General features: G+C 53.9%; 1 protein-coding gene across 1 annotated transcript in view; it reads right to left on the minus strand.

Moving 5' to 3' along the window:
• The window catches only part of LOC147098445 (nck-associated protein 1-like), a 211,110-nt gene extending 188,556 nt beyond the window's left edge, over positions 1-22,554 (minus strand). Inside the window, exon 1 of the mRNA XM_085970119.1 lies at positions 22,296-22,554. Coding sequence (XP_085826245.1) covers positions 22,296-22,391 — 96 coding nt within the window. The 5' untranslated portion in view covers positions 22,392-22,554. The remainder of the gene's footprint in view (positions 1-22,295) is intronic.
• Between the last annotated feature and the right edge of the window lie 550 nt (positions 22,555-23,104).

The following is a 23,104-nucleotide window of genomic DNA, read 5'->3' on the forward strand; positions in this document are numbered from 1 at the left end:
GGGTGGGGGGAGATCGGGGAGGGGGGAGATCGGGGTGGGGGGGGAGATCGGGGTGGGGGGAGATCGGGGAGGGGGAGATCGGGGTGGGGGGTTGATCGGGAGGGGGGAGATCGGGTGGGGGGGTGATCGAGGTGTGGGAGATCGGGGTTGGGGGGTCCAATGTAAACTATAGGACTCTGATGTATTAAAATGGCCGCGCCGTAAACAGGCAGGACCCTACCCGACAACAGTTTCAGACTGGTACAGTCAAAATTATCCTTCTGGCGTCCAAATCTCCTCTTCACTCACTCTGGGACACTTTAATTAGATCACATTGAACAAATCTACAGAAAAAAACACCAAACATTGCAAGAAAACGTGCTGATGGATGCAAGAATCAAGCCTTTTGCTGAGGTCAGAGGTCACACTATCAGACAGGCTGCACATTGTCAGCTGACTTCCTGAGTCAAACAGAACAGGATGTTACTGCCTGACAGAACCGCTCTTACTGCAAAAAACAGGAAGTAGAAACAGTCACAGTTACACGGCTGGTGAATCACTGGGTCTTTCTGCCCTTCTTACAGTTTGAACGGGTGACTCCCAACACCTTGAGGCTGCCTCTCCTTACCCTGAGATCTCAGGCAACTTCCAGTAATGGGCAACAAAGCCTGTCACACTTGCACTCACACCCAGATATACACACACACCCCACACACCCCACACACACACCCCACACACCCCCCCACACAACCCACACACACACCCCACACACACACCTCACACACACACCCCACACACACCCCACACACACACCCCACACACACCCCACACACACACCCCACACACACCCCACACACACACCCCACACACACCCCACACACCCCCCACACACACCCCTTCACACACCCCCACACACACACCCCACACACACCCCACACACCCCACACACACACCCCACACACCCCCCACACACACCCCACACACACACCCCACACACACCCCACACACCCCACACACACCCCACACACACACCCCACACACCCCACACACACCCCCCACACACACCCCACACACCCCCCACACACAATTCACAATTCACAATTCAAATCGCTTTATTGGCATGATAAGTTACATCTTATGTTGCCAAAGCATCAAAATACATTTATGGTTTACCACATAAACGCAGTTCTATTCATACAGTGTATAAACAGGTATATCCCTGAGTGTATAAATATACATTCGCATTGTTTATATATATTCTTTTCTTAGTTTACTGGTTGGCTCTCTGTTCATGGCAAGCTGTAACATAGCGTGCCGCCAGTGTTATACAGCTTCTCTCCTCTCCCAGTAGGAATGGGAGTTTTTGGTTGTCATTCAGATTTCTGAAATCAGGGCATATTTGTGAGAATTTTTGGTAGAAATTCTCCCTGATGCCCTGATATTTTCCACAAGCTGTGAGGAAGTGCATCTCTGTCTCCACCACTCCCTGACTGCAGTGCGAGCATATCCTGTCCTCTCTTGGCAGCCTGGTCTGCCTGTGTCTGCCTTTTTCGATCGCTAGGCTATGTTCGCTAAGTCTGTACCTTGTCAAGGTTCTTCTCAGTTTGTTATCCTTTACCATGGTCAGGTAATCAGCTATGTTGTATTGTCTGTTTAGGGCCAAGTAGCAATTGAGTTTGCTTTGGGTTTTTGTTGTTTCTGCCCAATATGTCAGATATTTTTCCTTTTGCTTAGCGACGATTGTGTTGGGTCGAATTCTTTGTGTTACCCTGTCACTGTCCTGGGGCTGGTTATTGTTAGTATTGTTAGTAGTTACTTCACTGAGTCCCAGGACTAGTTGACTGAGGGTATTCTTCTTTATGGTCAGCTCTTGGCATTTCAGGGCGTCGTAGTGATAGCATTGGGGATTGCTCATTTGTAGGTGATTCCAAAATTTGGTGGCTCTTTTTTGGATAGTGATTATTAATGGATATTGGCCTAGTTCCGCCCTGCATGCATTGTTTACTGTTTTCCTTTGAGTCCGGAGGATACTTTTACAGAATTCTGCATGTAGGATCTCAATTGGGTGTTTGTCCCATTTTGCAAATTCTTGTTGAGTTAGCGGTCCCCATACCTCACTGCCATAGAGTGCAATTGGTTCAATTACTGATTTGAAAATTTTGAGCCAAATGCTAATTGGGATTTCTATTTGGATTGATTTTTTGATGGCATAGAAAGCCCTTCTTGCTTTCTCTTTCAGTTCATTCACAGCCAGTTTGAAGTTTCCCGTAGAACTGATTTTTAAGCCCAAGTATGTGTAGTTAGTGGTTTGTTCAATTTTGGTTGTTCCTACTGTGAAATTTATTTTGGGTCCCTGATGTTTGGATCTTTGCTGGAACACAAGGACTTTGGTTTTTTGGGGATTTATTGTCAGGGCCCAAGTCTGACAGTACGACTCCAGCAGGTCCAGGTTTTGCTGTAGCCCCTCTTTAGTAGGTGACAGCAGAACCAGGTCGTCTGCATAGAGGAGGAATTTAACCTTGGATTCATATAGGGTGAGGCCGGGTGCTGTAGATTGTTCAAGTACCCCACACACACACCCCACACACACCCCACACACCCCCCACACACACCCCACACACACCCCCAACACACACCCCACACACACACCCCACACACACCCCACACACCCCACACACACCCCACACACACACCCCACACACACCCCACACACACCCCCCACACACCCCACACACACACCCCACACACACACCACACACACCCCCCACACCCCCCACACATACACCCCACACACACCCCACACACACCCCACACACACACCCCACACACACACCCCACACACACACCCCACACACACACCCCACACACACACCCCACAAACACCACACACCCCACACACACACCCCACACACACCCCCCACACACACACACCACACACACACACCCCACACACACACACCACACACACACCCCACACACACCCCACACACACACCCCACACACACCCCACACACACACCCCACACACACACCCCACACACACACCCCACACACACACAACCCCACACACACACCCCACACACACACCCACACACACACCACACACACACCCCACACACACACACCCACACACACACCACACACACACCCCACACACACACCCACACACACCCCACACACACACCCCACACACACACCCCACACACACACCCCACACACACCCCACACACACACCCCACACACACACCCCACACACACACCCCACACACACACCCCACACACACAACCCCACACACACACACCCCACACACAGACCCCACACACACACCCCACACACACACCCCACACACACACCCCACACACACCCCACACACACCCCACACACACACCCCCCACACACACCCCACACACACACACCCCACACACACACCCCACACACACACCCCACACACACACCCCACACACACCCCCCACACACACACCCCACACACACCCCACACACACACACCCCACACACACACCCCCCACACACACCCCACACACACACCCCACACACACACCCCACACACACACCCCACACACACACCCCACACACACACCCCACACACACACCCCACACACACACCCCACACACACACCCCACACACACACCCCACACACACCCCACACACACACCCCACACACACCCCACACACACACACCACACACACACCCCACACACACCCCACACACACCCCACACACACACCCCACACACACCCCACACACACCCCACACACACACCCACACACACACCACACACACACCCCACACACACCCCACACACACACCCCACACACACACCCCACACACACACCCCACACACACACCCCACACACACCCCACACACACACCCCACACACACACCCCACACACACACCCCACACACACCCCACACACACACACCACACACACACCCCACACACACCCCACACACACCCCACACACACACCCCACACACACACCCCACACACACCCCACACACACACACCCCACACACACACCCCACACACACCCCACACACACACCCCACACACACCCCACACACACCCCACACACACACCCCACACACACACCCCACACACACACCCCACACACACACCCCACACACACACCCCACACACACCCCACACACACACCCCACACACACACCCCACACACACCCCACACACACACCCCACACACACACCCCACACACACACCCCACACACACACCCCACACACACCCCACACACACACCCCACACACACACCCCACACACACCCCCCACACACACCCCCACACACACCCCACACACACACCCCACTCACACACCCCACACACACCCCACACACACCCCACACACACACCCCACACACACCCCACACACACACCCCACACACCCCACACACACACCCCACACACACACCCCACACACACACCCCACACACACACCCCACACACACACCCCACACACACACCCACACACACACCCCACACACACACCCCACACACACCCCCCCACACACACCCCCCCACACACACCCCACACACACCCCACACACACACCCCACACACCCCCCACACACACACCCCACACACACACCCCACACACACACCCCACACGCACCCCACACACACACCCCCACACACACCACACACACACACCCCACACACACACCCCCACACACACACCCCAAACACCACCCCCCCACACCACCCCCCACACACACCCCACACACACCCCACACACACACCCCCCCACACACCCCACACACACACCCCCCACACACACCCCACACACCACACCCCCACTCACATCCCACACACACACCCCCACACACACACCCCACACACACCCCACACACACACCCCACACACACACCCCACACACACACCCCACACACACCCCACACACACACCCCGCACACACACCCCACACACACACCCCACTCACACACCACACACACCCCACACACACCCCACACACACACCCCACACACACACCCCACACACACACCCCACACACACACCCCACACACACACCCCACACACACACCCCACACACACACCCCACACACACACCCCACACACACCCCACACACACACCCCGCACACACACCCCACACACACACCCCACTCACACACCACACACACCCCACACACACCCCACACACACACCCCACACACACACCCCACACACACACCCCACACACACACCCCACACACACACCCCACACACACACCCCCACACACACACCCCACACACACACCCCACACACACACCCCACACACACACCCCACACACACCTCACACACACACCCCACACACACCCCACACACACACCCCACACACGCACCCCACACACGCACCCCACACACACCCCACACACACACCCCACACACACCCCACACACACCCCACACACACACCCCACACACACACCCCACACACACACCCCACACACACACCCCACACACACACCCCACACACACCCCACACACACACCCCACACACACCCCACACACACCCCACACACACCCCACACACACCCCACACACACCCCCACACACACCCCACACACACACCCCACACACACACCCCACACACACACCCCACACACACACCCCACACACACACCCCACACACACACCCCACACACACACCCCACACACACACCCCACACACACCTCACACACACACCCCACACACACACCCCACACACACACCCCACACACACACCCCACACGCACCCCACACACACCCCACACACACCCCACACACACACCCCACACACACACACCCCACACACACACCCCACACACACACCCCACACACACCCCACACACACACCCACACACACACCCCACACACACACCCCCACACACACACCCCACACGCACCCCACACACACCCCACACACACACCCCACACACACCCCACACACACACCCCACACACACCCCACACACACACCCCACACACACCTCACACACACACCCCACACACACACCCCACACACACCCCGCACACACACCCCACACACACACCCCACACACACTCCACACACACCCCACACACACACCCCACACACACACCCCACACACACCCCACACACACACCCCACACACACACCCCACACACACACCCCACACACACCCCACACACACACCCCCCACACACACCCCACACACACACCCCACACACACCCCACACACACACCCCACACACACTCCACACACACACCCAACACACACACCCCACACACACCCCACACACACACCCCACACACACCCCACACACAAACCCCACACACACCCCACACACACACCCCACACACACACCCCACACACACACCCCACACACACCCCACACACACACCCCACACACACACCCCACACACACACCCCACACACACACCCCACACACACCCCACACACACACCCCACACACACACCCCACACACACACCCCACACACACCCCACACACACACCCCACACACACACCCCACACACACACCACACACACACACCACACACACACCCCACACACACACCACACACACACCCCACACACACACCCCACACACACACCCCACACACACCCCACACACACACCCCACACACACACCCCACACACACACCCCACACACACACCCCACACACACACCCCACACACACCCCACACACACACCCCACACACACACCCCACACCCCCCCCCACACACACACCCCACACACACACCCCACACACACCCCACACACACACCCCACACACACACCCCACACACACCCCACACACACCCCACACACACACCCCACACACACACCCCACACACACCCCACACACACCCCACACACACCCCCCACACACACCCCACACACACACCCCACACACACACCCCACACACACACCCCACACACACACCCCACACACACCCCACACACACCCCACACACACACCCCACACACACACCCCACACACACACCCCACACACACACCCCACACACACACCCCACACACACACCCCACACACACCCCACACACACCCCACACACACCCCACACACACACCCCACACACACACCCCACACACACACCCCACACACACCCCACACACACACCCCACACACACACCCCACACACACCCCACACACACCCCACACACACACCCCACACACACCCCACACACACACCCCACACACACACCCCACACACCCCCCACACACACCCCACACACACACACCCCACACACACACCCCACACACACCCCACACACACACCCCACACACACACCCCACACACACACCCCACACACACACCCCACACACACACCCCACACACACACCCCACACACACACCCCACACACACCCCACACACACCCCACACACACACCCCACACACACACACACCCCACACACACACCCCACACACACCCCACACACACACCCCACACACACACCCCACACACACACCGCACACACACACCCCACACACACCCCGCACACACACCCCGCACACACACCCCGCACACACACCCCGCACACACCCCACACACACACACCCCACACACATACCCCACACACACCCCACACACACACACCCCACACACACCCCACACACACACCGCACACACACACCCCACACACACCCCACACACACACACCCCACACACACACCCCACACACACCCCACACACACACACCCCACACACACCCCACACACACACCGCACACACACACCCCACACACACCCCGCACACACACCCCGCACACACACCCCGCACACACACCCCGCACACACACGCCAAACACACAGCCCCCACACACACACACAGACCACACCCATACACACGCGCACAGGCACACACACGCCCACGCGCACACCCACATGCACACCCACACGCACACACATGCACACGCCCTCGCACACGCCCTCGCACACACGCACACACACGCACGCACACATTTCACTGACCATTCTGGGCGACTCCTGCCATTAGACTGAGTCAGATGTGGTGGAGCCACCTTCAGAAGGGCACAAATAAAAACAGAAAATGCTGGAAATACTCAGCAGGCCAGCAGCGTCTGACGTCAGAAAACTACTGGGCACTTGGTCTGAATATTAAACAAGGCTTTAATCAACTGTTTTTCAACATGGAGATCTAGTGCTGGGTCCCTTGCTGTTTGTGGTCTACATTAATGATTTGGATGTGAATGTAAAAGGTATGATCAATAAGTTCGCAGATGACACAAAAATTGGTGGGGTGGTAAATAGCAAGGAGGGTAGCCTCAGTCTGCAGGACGATATAGACGGGTTGGTCAGATGGGCGGAACAGTGGCAAATGGAATTTAACGCTGAAAAGTGTGAGGTGATACATTTTGGAGGGACTAACAAGGCAAGGGAATACACAATGAATGGTAAGACCCTAGGAAGGACAGAGGATCAGAGGGACCTTGCTGTGCATGTACAAAAATCCCTGAAGGCAGTAGAACAGGTGGATAAGGTGGTTAAAAACATATATGGGATACTTGCCTTCATTAGCCGAGGCATAGAATATAAGAGCAGGGAGGTTATGATGGAGCTGTACAAAATGCTAGTTAGGCCACAGCTGGAATAATGTGTGCAGTTCTGGTCGCCACACTATAGAAAGGATGTGATTGCTTTGGAGAGGGTGCAGAGGAGATTCACCAGGATGTTACCTGGGCTGGAGCGCTTCAGCTATGAAGAGAGACTGGACAGGCTGGGGTTGTTTTCCTTGGAGCAGAGAAGGCTGAGGGGGGACCTGATTGAGGTGTACAAAATTATGAGGGGCATAGATAGGGTAGATAGAAAGGAACTTTTTCCCTTAGTAGAGGGGTCAATAACAAGGGGGCATAGATTCAAGGTAAGGGGCAGGAGGTTTAGAGGGGATTTGCAGAAGAACGTTTTCACCCAGAGGGTGGTTGGAATCTGGAACTCACTGCCTGAAAGGGTGGTAGAGGCAGGAACCCTCACAACATTCAAGAAGCATTTGGATGAGCACTTGAAATGCCATAGCATACAAGGCTACGGACCAAGTGCTGGAAAATGGGATTAGATTAGACAGGGCTTGATGGTCGGCGCGGACGCGATGGGCCGAAGGGCCTCTTTCTGTGCTGTATAATTCTATGGGGGAGAAATTCGGTTGTTTGCACCACCGATTAACGCCTAAAGAGGCCGAGAAGTGGGGCGCTAGCCAATTTCCGGGTGGGCGCAAAGCGCCTAGCCCCATATTGAGCATGCATTTAGCGCCGCCGCTAAATCTTAGCGCCCGCTCATGGACACAGGCTGATTATGACGTCATTTGAGTGTGCAACGCATTTTGGGCGCCCCGGACCGGAAATTCAGTGGCGCCCCCCTCCGTAGCGCCTGGCGCTAATAGTGACAGCTTACCTGGACCTTACCAAGTCGCTCTCGGGCTGGAGGAGCGTTATTTAAAGGGGACTGGTGTGGTTTAAAAGCGGCAGCCATTTTTGGAGCACAACTTCCTCGAGAGCTACAAAGAGTTGCTGAGCTGCACACTGAGAGCCATTTGACCACTGAGCCAGCGCAGGCAGACGATCTTCAGCCTTCTGACCATCACCTTGCTGTTGGTGAGCCTTGACAATGGGGAACCTTCCTGTGGGCACTTATTATGGGGGCTGCATTGGAGGGGAACGTTCTGCTGCTGAATCATCTGGAAAGGGCACTGAGACGCTGGGAGAGGGGGGCGGGCATGAGTATTTCAATCTGCTGAGTATTTCCAGCATTTTCTGTTTTTATTTCAGATTCCAGCATCCGCAGTATTTTGCTTTTGTTTCAGAGGGACACAAGTGGGTTCCACTCGGAACGTTAGCTGGATGATGGGGTGTAATGAAATCTGTTTGTCTTGATCCTGTATTCGTTTTGCACTCATGTATATTACCCTCCCCCACTGTGTATAGTTTCACTTCCTCTTTCCCGACTAACCTGGGAGGTTCCAGGTCTTGGCTCTTGGCTCCGCCCCTGACTTCTCTTACATAAAGATCCCAGGATCTGTATGACTCATTCCTGTGAACCAGTCGGCGTGTTGAGATGTTAGCTCTGATCTTAGTGATTAAAAGCCAACTTGTTTAAGTCTATAACTTCTAGTTTTGTGGTTATTGAAGGCCCATCAATTTTAATCACTAAAGAATACTAGGGTGGATCGACTCCTAAAACCAGAGCGTCTGGACTTGGATCCACATTTGCTGAAGCCTCAAATCAATTTGGACACTGGCTCAAATGCTTCGAACTCTTCGCGGGGGCCTCAGCCGCTAGCGAGGTAGATAAACTGAGTCTACTGACTACTCGCGTAAGTCATCGGATTTATTCGTTCATCTGGGACGCCACTTCTTACACGGAGGCCATCACTATCCTGAAGGCCCAATACCAGAGGCCGGTAAACGAAGTGTACGCCAGACATCTGCTGGCTACACGCAGGCAGCGACCAGAGGAATCAATGGACGATTTCTTACAGGGCCTAAAGGACCTGGTCCGGGACTGTAACTGCAAGGCCGTGACGGCCAACGCGTACTCTGACGAATTGGTCCGCGATTCCTTCATCACGGGCCTCAAATCGAATTATATCCGGCAGAGACTGCTGGAGAAGGAGGTCCTGGACTTAAAAAAGGCAGTGGCCACTGCGTGATCACTGGACGTGGCCCATAGAAACTCTGACTCTTATTCTTCCAGCCATGCGGCCCTCACCGCCTCGTGCGCGCCGAGGGGCCCGCCATCTTGGAATCAGCCATCTTCCCCATCCAGGTCTCAGACCAGCTCTACGCCGCCGGAGTCCCCACACAGAAGTTCACCCAGGAGTCCTACTACAGCGGCAATGTCTCGAGGCCTGAAATGCTACTTCTGCGGCCAGGCCAAGCACCCCAGACAACGATGCCCAGCGAAGGACGCTACATGCTTCAAATGTAAGAAAAAGGGGCATTTTAGCAAAGTCTGCAGGGGGAATCCGATTTCCAACTCCGTCACCGCCTCGTGCGTGCCGTGCGGGCCGCCATCTTGGGATCCGCCATCTTTTCCCGACTCAACGGCCGCCCAGGGCCCAACAGTGGCTTCGATCACGGTGGATCAATCCAGGCCACACCCGTTGACAAAATCCATGATGGACATACAGGTAAATGGGAATTTAACGAAACGTTTAATTGACTGTGGGAGTACCGAGAGTTTTATCCACCCTAGCCTGGTACGGCGGCACTCATTAACGGTAACCCCTACACGGAGCAGAATTGCTATGGCTGCTAAGCCCCACACTTCGGACATTTTGGCCTACTGTGTGGTAACACTGACTGTAAAAGGCACGGACTACAAGGATTTTAAACTCCTCGTGATGCCAGAACTCTGTGTTAATGTAATCTTGGGCCTGGACTTCCAGTGCCACCACGAAAGTGTCACACTAGCATATGGCGGGTCCCAGCCGCCACTCACAGTCTGTGGCCTATCAACCTTAAAAATCAGCCCGCCCTCTTTATTCGCTAATCTCGCTCCGAACTGTAGGCCCATAGCGACCAAAAGTAGACGGTACAGTCTGGAAGACAGACACTTTATCAAGGCGGAAGTGGACAGACTCCTGCGGAAAGGCATTATTGAATGCAGTATCAGCCCGTGGCGTGCCCAAGTAGTCATAGTTAAAAATAGCGAAAAGAAACGGATGGTAATTGACTACAGCCAGACTGTTAATATTTATACCCAGCTGGACGCCTACCCTTTACCCCGCATATCAGAAATGGTCAACCAGATTGCACAATACCGAGTCTTCTCGACTATCGACCTCAAATCCGCGTATCACCAGCTCCCCATTAGAACGGAGGACCGCCCATACACCGCCTTCGAGGCGAACGGGCGCCTCTACCATTTTCTCAGAGTGCCCTTCGGGGTAACAAATGGGGTCTCGGTCTTCCAACGTGAGATGGACCGCATGGTTGACGAGAATAAACTACAAGCTACCTACCCCTATCTGGACAATGTCACTATCTGCGGGCACAACCAGCAAGACCACGATCTAAATCTTGCGAGATTTTTAAAAACTGCCCTAAAACTGAATCTAACCTACAACGAAGACAAATGTGTCTTCAACACAACCCGTCTCTGTATCCTCGGCTGTGTGGTGGAAGATGGGGTAATTGGACTGGACCCTGACCGATTACGCCCCCTAAAGGAACTGCCCCTGCCACACAATCCCAAAGCCTTAAAAAGGTGCCTGGGATTTTTTTCGTATTATGCCCAATGGGTGCCCAATTACTCTGATAAGGCCCGACCCCTCATTAAATCGACGTCCTTCCCACTATCAGCTGAAGCTCGGGAGGCTTTCACCAGTATTAAACAGGACATTGAAAGGGCTGCAGTGTGTGCAGTGGACGAATGCATTCCCTTTCAAGTCGAAAGCGATGCGTCAGACTTTGCCTTAGCTGCAACCCTCAATCAGGCTGGGAGACCTGTGGCCTTCTTCTCCCGAACCCTTCAGGGACCTGAAATCAGGCACTCTTCTGTCGAGAAGGAGGCACAGGCTATAGTGGAGGCAGTGCGGCACTGGAGACACTACCTAGCCGGCAAAAGTTTCACCCTGCTCACCGACCAGCGGTCGGTGGCTTTCATGTTTAATAACAAACAAAGGGGGAAAATCAAGAATGACAAAATACTCAGGTGGAGGATCGAACTATCCACGTTCGACTATGATATTATGTACAGGCCGGGAGCCCTTAATGAACCCCCAGACACCCTATCGCGGGGAATGTATGCCAGCATTCATACGGACAAATTGCAGGGTCTCCACAACGACCTCTGTCACCCAGGGGTCACCCGACTATACCATTTTATAAAGTCCCGCAATCTGCCCCACTCCATCGAGGAGGTCAGGGCAATGACCAGAGCCTGCCGCATCTGTGCGGAATGCAAGCCTCGTTTCTACAGGCCTGACCGTGCACACCTTATCAAAGCCACACGGCCATTCGAGCGCCTAAGTCTGGACTTCAAGGAACCCCTTCCCTCTGCCGACCGTAACGTATACTTCCTCAATATCATTGATGAATATTCCCGCTTCCCCTTCGCCATTCCCTGCCCAGACATGACCAGTGCCACGGTCATCAAGTGTCTCTGTAATCTATTCTGCATGTTTGGCATGCCGAACTACATACACAGCGATAGGGGGACGTCATTCATGAGTGACGAGCTGCGCCAGTTCTTGCTCTCGAAGGGGATAGCCACTAGCAGAACCACTAGCTACAACCCCCGGGGTAATGGGCAAGTGGAAAGGGAGAATGCTACTGTTTGGAAGGCTGTCACGTTCGCCTTAAAGTCAAAAGGCCTTCCGACCTCCCGCTGGCAGGAAGTCCTCCCAGACGTGCTCCACTCCATAAGGTCTCTGTTATGTACTGCCACTAACGCTACCCCTCACGGAAAGATGTTCGTTTTCCCCCGGAAATCCACCTCGGGCATATCTCTACCCGCGTGGCTAACATCTCCGGGGACAGTACTATTGCGGAAGCACGTGAGAGGCCATAAAACGGACCCCCTTGTGGAAAAGGTACAGCTCCTCCATGCAAACCCTCAGTACGCCTATATCGAATACTCTGACGGGCGAGAGGACACTGTTTCCATAAAAGACCTCGCTCCTTCGGGGAGCGGAGAGAACGATGGGAGACTACCCGATGAAGACCTACACTACAAAGAGACAGGACGCCCAGAGGTATCAATACCCAACTTTAACCTGGAGGACACTGCAGATAACCTGGAAGACACTGCGGAGGCCCGGACAGCGGAGGAACCAGAATCCACTCCCCTCGAGGCACCCCAACCGGCTTTGCGCCAATCACTGAGAACTGCAAAACCTCCTGACAGACTCACTTATACCAACTTTTAAGAAACATCACCCCGATGGACTAAATCTATAGAAGGGGTGAATGTAATGAAATCTGTTTGTCTTGATCCTGTATTCGTTTTGCACTCATGTATATTACACTCCCCCACTGTGTACAGTTTCACTTCCTCTTTCCCGACTAACCTGGGAGGTTCCAGGTCTTGGCTCTTGGCTCCGCCCCTGACTTCTCTTACATAAAGATCCCAGGATCTGTCTGACTCATTCCTGTGAACCAGTCGGCGTGTTGAGATGTTAGCTCTGATCTTAGTGATTAAAAGCCAACTTGTTTAAGTCTATAACTTCTAGTTTTGTGGTTATTGAAGGCCCATCATGGGGGAAATCTTTTTGCAACAACACACTTACACAGGGGCCCGAAGCAGGGGAGAGAGTGGGTACAGTCAGTGTCCAGAGGCTGCATGTGGACTTAACTGGGTTTGAGGCTGAGATAAGATTAGGATCCAACTTCACGATTAATAAATCATTTGTCCAAAAACTCATCATCTGATTCACAAATAAAAGTTGTGTCAATATTTATCATACAATAAAATGTAATCATGTCTTCCAACCATCGGTGTCTTCTTCTTAGGCAGTCCCTCGGAACCGAGGATGACTTGCTTCCACATTAAAAATGAGTTCGCAGGTGACTGATGAGTCCAATGCGGGACCTACAGTCTCTGTCACAGGTGGGGCAGACGGTGGTTGAAGGGGCGGGTGGGTGGGGTGCTTGGGTTGATGTGCGCTCCTTCTGCTGCCTGCGCTTGGCTTCCGCTTGCTCCCGGCGAAGAGACTCCAGGTGTTCGGCGCCTTCATAGAAACATAGAAACATAGAAGATAGGAGCAGGAGTAGGCCATTCAGCCCCTCGAGCCTGCTCCGTCATTCAATGTGATCATGGCTGATCATCCAAATTCAGTACCCGGTCCCTGCTTTCTCCCCATACCCCTTGATTCCTTTAGCCTTAAGAAATATATCCAACTCCTTCTTGAATATATTTAATGAATTGGCCTCTACTGCCTTCTGTGGTAGAGAATTCCACAGTTTCACCACTCTCTGGGTGAAGAAATTCCTCCTAATTTCTGTCCTAAATGGCATACCCCTTATCCTTAGACTGTGACCCCTGGTTCTGGACTCCCCGACCATCGGGAACATCCTTCCTGCATCTAGTCTGTCCAGTCCTGTCAGAATTTTATAAGTTTCAATGAGATCCCCTCTCATTCTTCTAAACTCCAGCGAGTACAAGCCCAATCGACCCAATCTCTCCTCATACGTCATTCCTGCTATCCCAGGTATCAGCCTGGTGAATCTTTGCTGAACTCCTTCCATGGTAAGAACATTCTTCCTCAGATAAGGCGACCAAAACTGCACACAATACTCAAGATGTGGTCTCACCAAGGCCCTGTACAACTGCAGCAAGACATCCTTGTTCCTGTACTCATACCCTCTCACTACGAAGGCCAACATACCATTTGCCTTCTTAACCACCTGCTGCACCTGCATGCTTACCTTCAGCGACTGGTGCACAAGGACACCCAGGTCTCGTTGCACTTCCCCTTCTCCCAATCTATTGCCATTCAGATAATACTCTGCCTTCCTGTTTTTGCCACCAAAGTGGATAACCTCACATTTATCCATGTTATATTGCATCTGCCATGCTTCTGCCCAATCACCCAACCTGTCCAAATCATCCCAGATGCTTCTCCTCCACTTTGTGCGGTCTTGGGCCAGGGATTCCCAGGTGTTGGTGGGGATGTTGCATTTTTTCAAGGAGGCTTTGAGGGTGTCCTTGAAGCGTTTCCTCTGCCCACCTGGGGCTCTCTTGCCGTGCTGGAGCTCTGAGTCGAACACTTGTTTTGGGAGTCTCGTATCAGGCATGCGGACAATGTGACCCGTCCATCGGAGCTGATCGAGCGTGGTCAAAGCTTCGATGCTGGGGATGTTGGCCTGAGCAAGAACACTGACGTTGGTGCACCTATCCTGCCAATGGATTTGCAGGATCTTGCAGAGGCAGCGATGGTGGTACCTCGCCAGTGCTTTGAGGTGCCTGCTGTACATGGTCCATGTCTCTGAGGCATACAGCAGGGCAGGTATCACTGCTGCTCTGTAGACCATGAACTTAGTGCCGGGTTTGAGGTCCTAGTCTTCAAACACTCTCTTCCTCAGGTGACCGAAGGCTGCACTGGCAAACTGAAGGCGGTGTTGGACTTTGTCATCGATGTCTGCCTTTGTTGACAGTCGGCTCCCGAGGTATGGAAAGTGGTCCACATTGTCCAAGGCCTTGTCGTGGCAGGGACAGGTTGGTAGAGGACCTTTGTCTTACAGATGTTTAGTGTAAGGCCCATGCTCTCGTACGCTTCTGTGAAGGTGTTGACGATGGTTTGGAGTTCGACCTCAGAGTGTGCGCAGACGCAAGCATCGTCTGCATACAGTAATTCGATGACCTTGGATCTGGACTGTAGGTGACGGAGGTTGAACAGTTTCCCGTTTGTTCTGTAAATTAGCTCCACTCCAGCGGGGAGCTTACTGAGGGTGAGATGGAGCATTGCAGCAAAGCAGATCAAGAAGAACGTTGATGTGATGACACAGCCTTGCTTGACCCCGGTCCATACATGAATTGGGTCTGTGGTGGATCCGTTGGTCAGGATCACAGCTTGCATGTTGTCATGAAGCAGGCGGAGGATGGTGACAAACTTCTGAGGGCATCCGAATTTGAGGAGGACACTCCATAATCCCTCACGGTTGAGTGTCGAAGGCCTTTGTGAGATCAAAGAAGGCCATGTACAGTGGTTGGTGCTGTTCCCTGCATTTCTCTTGTAATTGATGCATGGTGAAGATCATGTCCATTATGCCCCTTAGTGGGCGGAATCCACATTGCGACTCTGGGAGGAGCTCTTCAGCCACTGGGAGAAGGTGATTGAGGAGGATTCTTGCGATGACTTTCCCTGTGGCAGACAGCAGGGAAACTCCTCTGTAATTAACACAATCGGACTTTTCACCTTTCTTGAAGATGATCACAATTACAGCATCTCTGAGGTCCCCTGGCATGCTCTCCTCCTTCCAGATAAGAGAAATGAGTTAATGAATTCGCGCCAGTAGTGCTTCTCTGCCATGCTTTAGTGCCTTGGAGGGGATTCCATCTACTCCTGAGGCCTTGTTGTTCTTCAGTTGTCGGATGGCCTTTTCAACCTCATGCTGGGCTGGGGTTGTGCTGAGATGGTGATGGGTAGCATGTTGCAGGATGGAGTTGAGGACACTCGCGTCGAAGACAGAATCTCGGTTAAGGAGATCTTCGAAGTGTTCCTTCCAGCGGGCACTGACTGCCTCCCTGTCCTTGATGAGTACCTCTCCGTTCTTGGCCGCAGTGGGGTAGGACCTTGCGTGCTTGGGCCATAGGTGGCTTGACTGCGCTAAAGAATCCACGCACGTCGTGGTTGTCGGCTAGCTGCTGGATTTCCTGCGCTTTCTCCACCCACCAGCTGTTCTTTAGGTCACGTGTTTTTTGTTGGACCTCGGCCTTCAGGCGTTTGTAGAGCTGCTTTCTTGCTCTCGAGTTGTGTTGCCGTTTCCAGATCAGGAATGCCGTGCGCTTGCGACTTATTAGCTCCTGGATCTCCTGGTCATTCTCGTCGAACCAGTCTTGGTGTTTCCTGGTCGAGTGACCGAGCGTCTCTTCACAGGTGTTGATTATGGAGGCCTTGAGTGCAGACCAGGCGCTGTGGACACTCTGTGTCTCTGCATCACTGGGAGTCGGCAGGTTGGTCGTGAGGCGCAGGCAGAATAGGGCTTTCTTAGCGGGGTCTTTCAGTGTTCCAGCGTTAATTTTCCTGCGGCATTGTTTCTGTTGCCACCGCTGTTTTGGGGCTACATTGATGGAGATGACAGAACGGATTAGGTAGTGGTCTGTCCAGCAGTCGTCAGCTCCTGTCATGGCGCGGGTGATGCGGACGCCCTTGCGGTCCCTTGCTCAGACGATGACGTAGTCCAGCAGATGCCAGTGCTTGGAACGAGGGTGTTGCCATGAAGCCTTGTACTTGTTTCTCTGACGGAACAAGGTGTTGGTTATGACAAGGCCATGTTCTAAGCATTTCATCATTGGTGTATCTCCTGTGGCATTGCTCATGGGAAGGCGGAGCTCAGTGTATTATACTGCTTCTAAGGTCCAGCTGTGCATAATGTCACCGCAAAGTTCAATTGTAAACAAACCCATCCTGAGGTCAATTACAAGTTCATTGCTCTTGTTGTGGGAAGTTTGCCGATTAGCATGAGTGAATTTCTGGCTCCAGCTCAGTGGAAACCAGCATGAAATGACTGGCTTTCTTTCTCTTCTCTATACCTTTGCCACTCTGGCACATTGAGGAGACTGTAGCCGAAAAACCATTTGATGTTATTGGTGAACAAACTCTTAATGCCTTTGTATGATTTTCTGATTGCCTCAGTTAAAATTGCAGATAGAGGAAAGACATTGGGGAGTAGTTTGAACCTGGAAGAGTGTGTGGGTTTGGGTGCGGGTGGGGGGGGTTAAAACTGGCAAAGATGTCAGCGCGTCGGGAGGCCGGCTCCAACCCGCAGATTTCCGCATTTCACCGGAGCGCATTCGGCCACTCACACACACCCCCCTCGGGAGAGGCCAGTTGTCAATTAACATACGGTAATCGCGCAATCGGAGCAATATTTCAACTCAATTTCAAATTTAACGTCGGGTCTGCAGGTTTCCCGGGCTTCCTGAAACTCGCCAGTGAAAGCAAGGCGAGAGCACAGCGGCAATCGAGGGGCTGAATCAATCTCATGGAAATACTGCAATAAATACTCAGCACTGACAGCTGCCTTCTTACCTACCAGTGGGAAAGGGTTTGTTCACAATACTTTTGCTGAGAGGTTACTTTCTACACTTTGGAGGTTTTCTGAATCACAGCAGGATTGGTGGTGCTTGGGCTGCCTTAGCTTGGACCTCGGACGAGCAGCAATATGACCAGCAGTGGCAGCAGCAGCAGTAGCCTGCTGTTCCGAGACCTGTAGCTGGGCAGAGCCTACAGGCAGAGGCTCAGTTTCCTTGACGTGTCTGAACAGCAGTGTCTCAGGAGGCGCAGGATGTCACGTCAGATGGTGGTAGACATCTGCAGCCTCCGAGAACAAGACCCTGCTGGACCTGGTCGCCACACGTTACCAGTGGCCGTCAAAGTCACCATCTTTGCCTCTGGACCCTTCCACGGTGCTACTGGAGGCCAGGATCTCCCAGTCGGCCCACAAATGCATAAGGCAGGTGACTGACGGCTTGTTTGTGTGTGAGCTTCGCCTGCGATGATGCCAGTTAGAATGAGCGGGCGCTCAGCTTTGCGGCTCTAGCTGGCTTCCCACAGGCGCAGGGCGTCATTGACTGCACACACGTGGCAATCCAGGCTCCCCCAGACCACCCAGGAGTATTCGACAACTGCAAGGGCTTCCGTTCCATCAAATGTGCAGCTGGTGTGCAGCCACAAAGAGATACTTCTGTAGGTGTGCACAAGATTCCCAGGCAGTTGCCATGAAGCTTTCACCCTGCGGCAGTCCAGGCTCCCAGACGTCTTCGGACCTGCAAGCAGACTTAAGGGTTGGCTGCTAGACAAGGGATACCCACTGCAAACTTAACTCATGACACCTATCAGAAACCCGACAAATGAAGCCTAACAGCGCTACAATGAATGCCATATCACCACCAGATGTGTGATTGAACTGGCCATTGACATGCTGAAGATGCGCTTCAGGTGTCTGGACAGATCTGGAGGTGCCCTTCAGTACACACCAGCCAGGGTCTGCAGAATAGTCGTGGTTTGCTGTGCTGTGCACAACATTGCACAGCAGCGAGGCTTGGACCTGCAGGAGGAACAAGGCGAAGAGTTCATCCAAAACTGGACCTCAGGCCTCATCTGAATAATTATAGCGAGCTGTGGATGGCAATCGGGCATCCAGAGGCAGCTGGCTGGCTTGCTGAAGACCAATTGGGGCCAGCGGCGATGCCAATAGCGCCCCTCAGGTAGGTGCTGGGAGGGGGGAGGGAGGTGAATGGGAGGGTGGGCAAGGGCCGGCCTGCAGCATTACTGTGGATCTAGGTAGAGCACAAGGTAAGTGAAAAAAGACACAGCGAGTTGTTGTGATCTGGAATGCGCTGCCTGAAAGGGCGGTGGAAGCAGATTCAATAGTAACTTTCAAAAGGGAATTGGATATTTACTTGAAGGGGAAAGAATTGCAGGGCTGTGGGAAAAGAGCAGGGGAGTGGGACTAATTGGAGAGCTCGTTCAAAGAGCCGGGGCAGGCACGATGGGCCGAATGGCCTCCTCCTGTGCCATATGATTCTATGATTCGGAGGGAGAGGAGGAGGAGGAGGAGGATGATGAGGGCAATGCACCACCAGCTGCTCACGTGGATGCCAGGGATGCTCTTATTAATTTACGGTTCACTTAGGTTGCACCAGTGGACCCATGTCAGAACCACAAGCAGCGGCCTCTCTTCCCGTCCCCCTCCCTCCCCCCAATGCCACTGACACAAAGCAGTCCTGAAACCAACCAACCACCCCTTGCACATCCTCCATTGGTCCCTGTCAATTCACGTCTTCCCAATGATCATCAAACAAGTTAGAAGGCCACTTACCACCTAGCACCCAAGAGTGGACAAGGTGGGAAAGTGGTGAAAAAGAATAGCATTTATGTGATTCTACTGAAGCACAGAAACTTCACAACATTCCATTTTCTCGTGCATCCATGTGCATACCCTTGTGCGACCGCAAAACCTTACTCTTTCTTTTTCTGCTACTCCTACGTGGTGCAACCCCTGTGGCTTCAGCAGCAGTAGAGGCAGGCTGCTCAGATCCCTGCTCTGACTGCTGAGATGCTCTTGTCCGACCTCCTCTGGGTATTTGAGGGCCCCGCCAAAGACTGCTCCACGTGCACCCGTGCAGGGGCAGGCTCGGCCATCGGGACACGAGGCAGCGCCTGTGCAGGGGCAGACTCGGCCATCGGGACACGAGGCAGCGCCTGTGCAGGGGCAGGCTCGGCCATCGAGACACGAGGCAGCGCCTGTGCAGGGGCAGACTCGGCCATCGGGACACGAGGCAGCGCCTGTGCAGGGGCAGACTCGGCCATTGGGACACGAGGCAGCGCCTGTGCAGGGGCAGGTTCGGCCATCGGGACATGAGGCAGCGCCTGTGCAGGGGCAGGCTCGGCCATCGGGACACGAGGCAGCGCCTGTGCAGGGGCAGGCTCGGCCATCGGGACATGAGGCAGCGCCTGTGCAGGGGCAGGCTCGGCCATCGGGACACGAGGCAGCGCCTGTGCAGGGGCAGGCTCGGCCATCGGGACATGAGGCAGCGCCTGTGCAGGGGCAGACTCGGCCATCGGGACACGAGGCAGCGCCTGTGCAGGGGCAGACTTGGCCATCGGGACACGAGGCAGCGCCTGTGCAGGGGCAGGCTCGGCTATCGGGACACGAGGCAGCGCCCGTGCAGGGGCAGACTCGGCCATCGGGACACGAGGCAGCGCCTGTGCAGGGGCAGACTCGGCCATCGGGACACGAGGCAGCGCCTGTGCAGGGGCAGGCTCGGCCATCGGGACACGAGGCAGCGCCCGTGCAGGGGCAGACTCGGCCATCGGGACATGAGGCAGCGCCTGTGCAGGGGCAGGCTCGGCTATCGGGACACGAGGCAGCATGGGGGCTATTGACTGAGAGGTGGGCTGTGGGTGAGAAGTGGAAGCGCTTTGAATGGAGTCCCCACTTCCATGACCCCTTTCACCATCATCCCTCTCATGGCCCAGCCGCACTTCACTGTTAGCACTGTGCTGGAGAACACTTTGGTACAGATCACTGCCGCCTTGTCAGTTTGGAAATTTTCAATTGATCTCCGCAGCTTTTTGGGGGAGAGAGTTCCAGATTTCCACCACCCTCTGTGTGAGGAAGTGCTTCCTGACATCACCCCTGAACGGCCTGGCTCTAATTTTAAGGTTATACTCCCTTGTTCTGGACTCGGCCCCACCAGAGGAAATAGTTTCTCTCTCTCGGCCCTAGCAAATCCTTTAATCATCTTCAACACCTCGATTAGATCACCCCTTAATCTTCTAAACTCGAGGGAATACAAGCCCAGTCCATGTAACCTGTCCTTATAATTGAACCCTTTTGGCCCCAGGATCATTCTGGTAAATCTGCGCTGCTCCCCCTCCGAGGACAATCTATCCTTCCTGAGGTGCTATAAAACACAATTTCCACGTTACTGTGCGACATATAAACAGCCTGTTGCTGGAGATGCTGCATTTAAACATTCTCACTTTAGCCACACAGTATCCTTTCAAAGGGTGAGCTGACTGCCTGAGATTGCCGTGTGGTTTGAGATGGTCTGAGTTGAAAATAAGGGAACTGGGACTCAAAAGTATTTTGCGAGCACACGCACTTACCTTCTTAATATTGTAAATGCGAATGAGAACACCTCTCCCTCGATCATTCAGGATGGAAAGCTTCTCAGCAAACTTGTGCTGCAATATTCGAGACATACTGCACCAGACAAGTTGGGTTTTGAAGGTATTGCCGATCTAGAGACAAGACAGTTGGGAGCCACTCTACTGAACTGCCAGTAATACAGTCTTCTGACAAAGTTGTGGGACCCACTTCCACTCTGCACTTATTGGTGGAGCTGATCCCTTGACAAGCGAGCGAGAGGTATTTTAGAACTTCCTATTGGTTCACCAGCCTGTCAGCCCGAAGCTCAAGCAGTCCTTCTCCCACAGCCATGCATCAGAAAGCCACTTCCTGCCATTCTGACCTTCCTCAAACACATCGGCAATCAGCCGCCATCTTACAGCTGTCACTGAAAGGTCATTGGCATCCTGCCCAACAACTCCAATTCACCAATTACGTGGTGCTCTCAAAGAAAACTATGAAAATACATTGCTCCAAACACTATGGGGGAGAAATTGGGTGAGTAGCGCCACCTGTTAGCGCCTAAAGAGGCAGTCAGTGGCTGTAGCACCACTGGCTGCGTCTCCGGCGATATTCAGTAGGGGCGCTAATGATGACGTTAGGCATTTGCGCTGCGCCGCCACCGATGACGTCATCGGTGTGCGCAGCGCTCCATTCGTGCCCCGTTCGCGATATTTGGTAGCGAACACCGCAGTTGCGCTGCTCGCTACCCGCGCCCGGTTCACGGGGCCTTACTGTGCCGGCAGCAGCGCAAGTTAAGGTGGAGGTGCGGGGTGGCCGCATTTTC

Source organism: Somniosus microcephalus, chromosome 29, assembly GCF_052327205.1.
Source record: "Somniosus microcephalus isolate GS21.2 chromosome 29, FLI_Smic_1.0, whole genome shotgun sequence".
Classification (NCBI taxonomy): Eukaryota; Metazoa; Chordata; class Chondrichthyes; order Squaliformes; family Somniosidae; genus Somniosus; species Somniosus microcephalus.